Genomic DNA, 3,881 nt, shown 5'->3' on the forward strand with positions numbered 1-3,881 from the left:
ATTCCAAAAAGTGACCAACTTGTCAATTTATTATTTTGTCCTCTCAATTCACATCTACTATCACTTTCAATATCAGCTTCAAAGCATTTGTCTTTATCTCTCAAGTTGTAATTTCTCTAATTCAAATTTCGCGCCTTTTATTTTTCTTAATACATACACCGACACCTTCAGTTTATTCCCACCATTCCGATTTGATTCTAACCTCTAAACCTCACGTTATAATTCTGACTCCAAAACAAATACCTAACATTATGGCAGAAAATCATCTCTGGATACAAAATAATCATAGTCATGGCCAAATAGGTCACGCTTTAATTGCGCGGAGTGTTTTTCTCCAGACCTAGGCTAATTGTTCTTCCCCTTCCTAGCGCAACTGCAGTGGAGTGGGAAGAGAAAGAAAGAAGAAGCTTTCGGCACGGTTTTCACACCTCCGCTTGGGGGTTAATTCCTTCGGGACCACCCCTGGACAATTGTCCGCGACTGCTTCTTTGTTTTTATAACCATATTCAGCAGAAACCCTTGGTACTGGGACCCTCTATCCGCAATCCGAGGACGCGTTCGGTGGCTTTGTCATAGGCCCTTCGGTTTGATTATATTATTATTATATTATATATTATTATATTATTATTATTATTAATTCGAATTGTTTTAAACGATATTCAGAAGTTTTGAAAAAATTTTGACGTTTTTAAATGATTTTTAAACTTTTCAGATAATAACAAAATATACTTAAGATTCCAGTAAAAATTTTAATGCTTTTACATTTTAAAAAAATAATTTAAAAAGAATATTCAACAAGATTTCAAAACAAATATTGATGTATAAATAACAATTGAAGAATGATTGATTTGTGGCAACTCAAAATAAAAAGGATTTAACTTCTAATTTAAAAAGTGTTCATTAAAAAAAGTTTTAATCTTTTAAGTTTTAATGCTTTTCACTGTAAATTGCTTAAAATATTAGAAAAAACTTCGAGTTTCTTCACTACTTTACGGAAAGCTTATATTTTTATTAAAAAAGCAAATAACTTTTTGGTTGAAGATTCACGTGCTTTGAGTGAGGATTGAACTTTTTTATTAAAAATTAGTTCTTTTTTATCCATCATTTGAAATTTTAGAAATTCAAGTACAACGAATAATCAATCATAACAACTTGTAATCCAATATTTTGTATTAATTCTATATCAAAATTCAAAGAGTAAAGATTGCGTATTTCTGAAGTGAAGCGTTTCTACCCTCTTTTCCTTAATAATAGCAAATTCTCTAACAGAACACTCGAAACGTATTTTATTCATAAAATTATCTAAAGTCCTCAACGGAGGATTATCGTTATAAATTGGCATATTAGCTGTCAGGTGCTTATGGTACGGCACGAGGGACGCTGCCCTAAAGTTTTCGAATTGAGGCCCGAGAGGTAGGACAAATCTCAGGTCCGCGGTTTTGCAACGCGAACAAAAGGTCGACGACGGCAAGGGCACGACGCAATGGAAAAATATAGAAAACCACAAGTCTGTGAATGCTTTTATAATCAGTGGTATTTTCTATTTTGTAACGTTTTGGTTCTTCTAAATTACTCTAGGAGCCAGGAGTAGACCTGTATGCCGTCATAGGTCCTGTCGATTTCGATGTTGCATCTAATGTAGAATTTTCCGCTGATTCCGAAAATCGAGGGTGTTTCTTCGAGAAATGGGTCAATTTTGAGATAATCGCATTTAAATTTTTTTTAAATTAATCAAGTAGCCCGCTTACAATTTTATGATTTTTACTATTTTTCTTTCGCGATCGTCTGGTGTATATGTTTACGAACAAAAAGTTCCTCAGCCAGATTTCGATTACTTTAATTGTTAATGCAGAAGATGAACAATCAAAGAGAAAATGTCAGAGGAATTGAAATGCACCAATTTCTACGTAAATAATAATCCGAAGACAAGAAGCTTGTAACAAAAGTGTTACTACTTGGCCAGGCGGAACTTTTTTAAATATGTAAGTTTTCAATAAAACTGAAAGATTTCGAAAATTCGACGTTAATATAGATCAAAAAAATCTATACAAAGTAGTGTCGTTTTTCTCGAAAAGAGTTGATTTTATTGAAAAATATCAAGGTACAAAACTTACCATTTTGACTGAGCACTATAAATTTATCTGAAGCTCTTCATTCAATTTTATTTATTTACCAAGTTAATGCAAATAATGAAATACATGAACTTTATTCCATGATATCATTGATAATTATAAGTGAAATCTTGAAACAAAAATCGAGTTAATAGTATGAAAAGGCACTAAGATATTTGTTTTCTAAACTTACGGAAAAAAACAATTATTGTATAAGCTAGGGGCAATTAGAAATTGAGTCTCGATCTCAGCTTCTAACCGAGGTAGAAAGTTGTAATTAAGCTCAATCATTTCCATACATTTTTATGAATTAAATGGCTGTATTTACAACTTTGTAACATCTATACTTTATTTGTTACAGCACTTTCTTTTTTTAAGTAAAAAGTAGGCAGAATTTGTTACAGTATTTCAGCACCCCTTTTGAAAGTGAATGATACAGCAATAAACGGCCCAAAAGTATTTTCACTACCAAAGGCGCCGGCCGTAGACAAACCATTTTGTGGGCCCAAAAATCTATTGTGCAATTTGTTTAATTTCCGAAAAAAGGTAACACCACTACAAATGAGAAAACGACACTTTATACCTTATATAGATTTTTTTAATTTATATTATCATCGAATTCTTGAAATTTTTCATTTTTATAGAAAACTTACATACTAAAAAAATTTTTCGCCTGGCCAAGTAGTAACACTTTTCTTTCAAACTTTTTGTCGGCGGATGTATATTTACGTAGAAACTGGCACTAATTTAAAAAAATTGAAATACATTTATCTCAAAATTGACCATTTCTGGAACAAACACCCTCGATTTTCGTAATCAGGGAAAAATTCTACATAACGAGTGCGTAAGAAAGTAATAAAACAAAATAAGGCAACATGAAATTTTTCCTCCGTCTAAAAATATGTTGGCCCTGAAAAGGGCCGATTGTATAGTTCAGCAGAATGTTAATAAAATTTATTTAGAGCTGGTGTACTTGGTAACAGCCTTGGTACCTTCAGACACGGCGTGCTTAGCTAGTTCACCAGGAAGAATAAGTCTGACAGCAGTCTGGATCTCCCGAGATGTAATGGTGGATCTCTTGTTGTAATGAGCCAAGCGGGAAGATTCAGCGGCAATACGTTCAAAGAGGTCGTTGACGAAGCTATTCATGATGCTCATTGCCTTGCTGGAGACTCCAGTATCAGGGTGAACCTGTTTCAAGACTTTGTAGATGTAGATAGCGTAGCTTTCCTTCCTCTTACGCTTCTTCTTCTTGTCGGTCTTGGCGACATTTTTCTGGGCTTTACCAGCCTTCTTGACTGCTTTACCACTCGTTTTAGGGGCCATTATCTTCCAGAAACACAGATGCCTGTACTAAACGAAACTTCAGAACGAATTGTCGGTTACTCTCTAACGTCACCTATTTAAAAGCGATACGATAGGGAGAGCGCCTCAATGGAAAAAACTAGAGTGAGGACGAAACCCTGATTGGTGCATCCAGTTGGGAAGAGACAAGAACAGTCTGTTTCTCCCCACTCCGTTCTGCGCTGTTTCGATGCGCCATACCACTTCTCCCACCCCGCCAAGTGCATAAAATGCGTGTTTTCAGAAATTTTATGTATTACTTCCTCAGACTTTCTTGTGAGTACGTCGTGTGTTTCAAAAAATCTAAAAATGTCTGGTCGTGGTAAAGGTCGTGCAAAGGGTGGCAAGTCAAAGACTCGCTCTAGCAGAGCTGGACTTCAGTTCCCCGTTGGAAGACTCCATCGTCTCCTTCGCAAAGGAAATTAT

General features: G+C 34.9%; 1 protein-coding gene across 1 annotated transcript; it reads right to left on the minus strand.

The window, feature by feature from the left end:
• Positions 1–3,059: 3,059 nt before the first annotated feature.
• On the minus strand, positions 3,060–3,464 carry LOC117168768 (histone H2B-like). The gene has a single exon (XM_033354549.1). It carries the CDS (start codon positions 3,435–3,437, stop codon positions 3,066–3,068), a length of 372 nt encoding a protein of 123 aa, XP_033210440.1. The 5' UTR covers positions 3,438–3,464; the 3' UTR covers positions 3,060–3,065.
• Between the last annotated feature and the right edge of the window lie 417 nt (positions 3,465–3,881).

The sequence above is a fragment of the Belonocnema kinseyi genome, chromosome 1, assembly GCF_010883055.1.
Source record: "Belonocnema kinseyi isolate 2016_QV_RU_SX_M_011 chromosome 1, B_treatae_v1, whole genome shotgun sequence".
Classification (NCBI taxonomy): Eukaryota; Metazoa; Arthropoda; class Insecta; order Hymenoptera; family Cynipidae; genus Belonocnema; species Belonocnema kinseyi.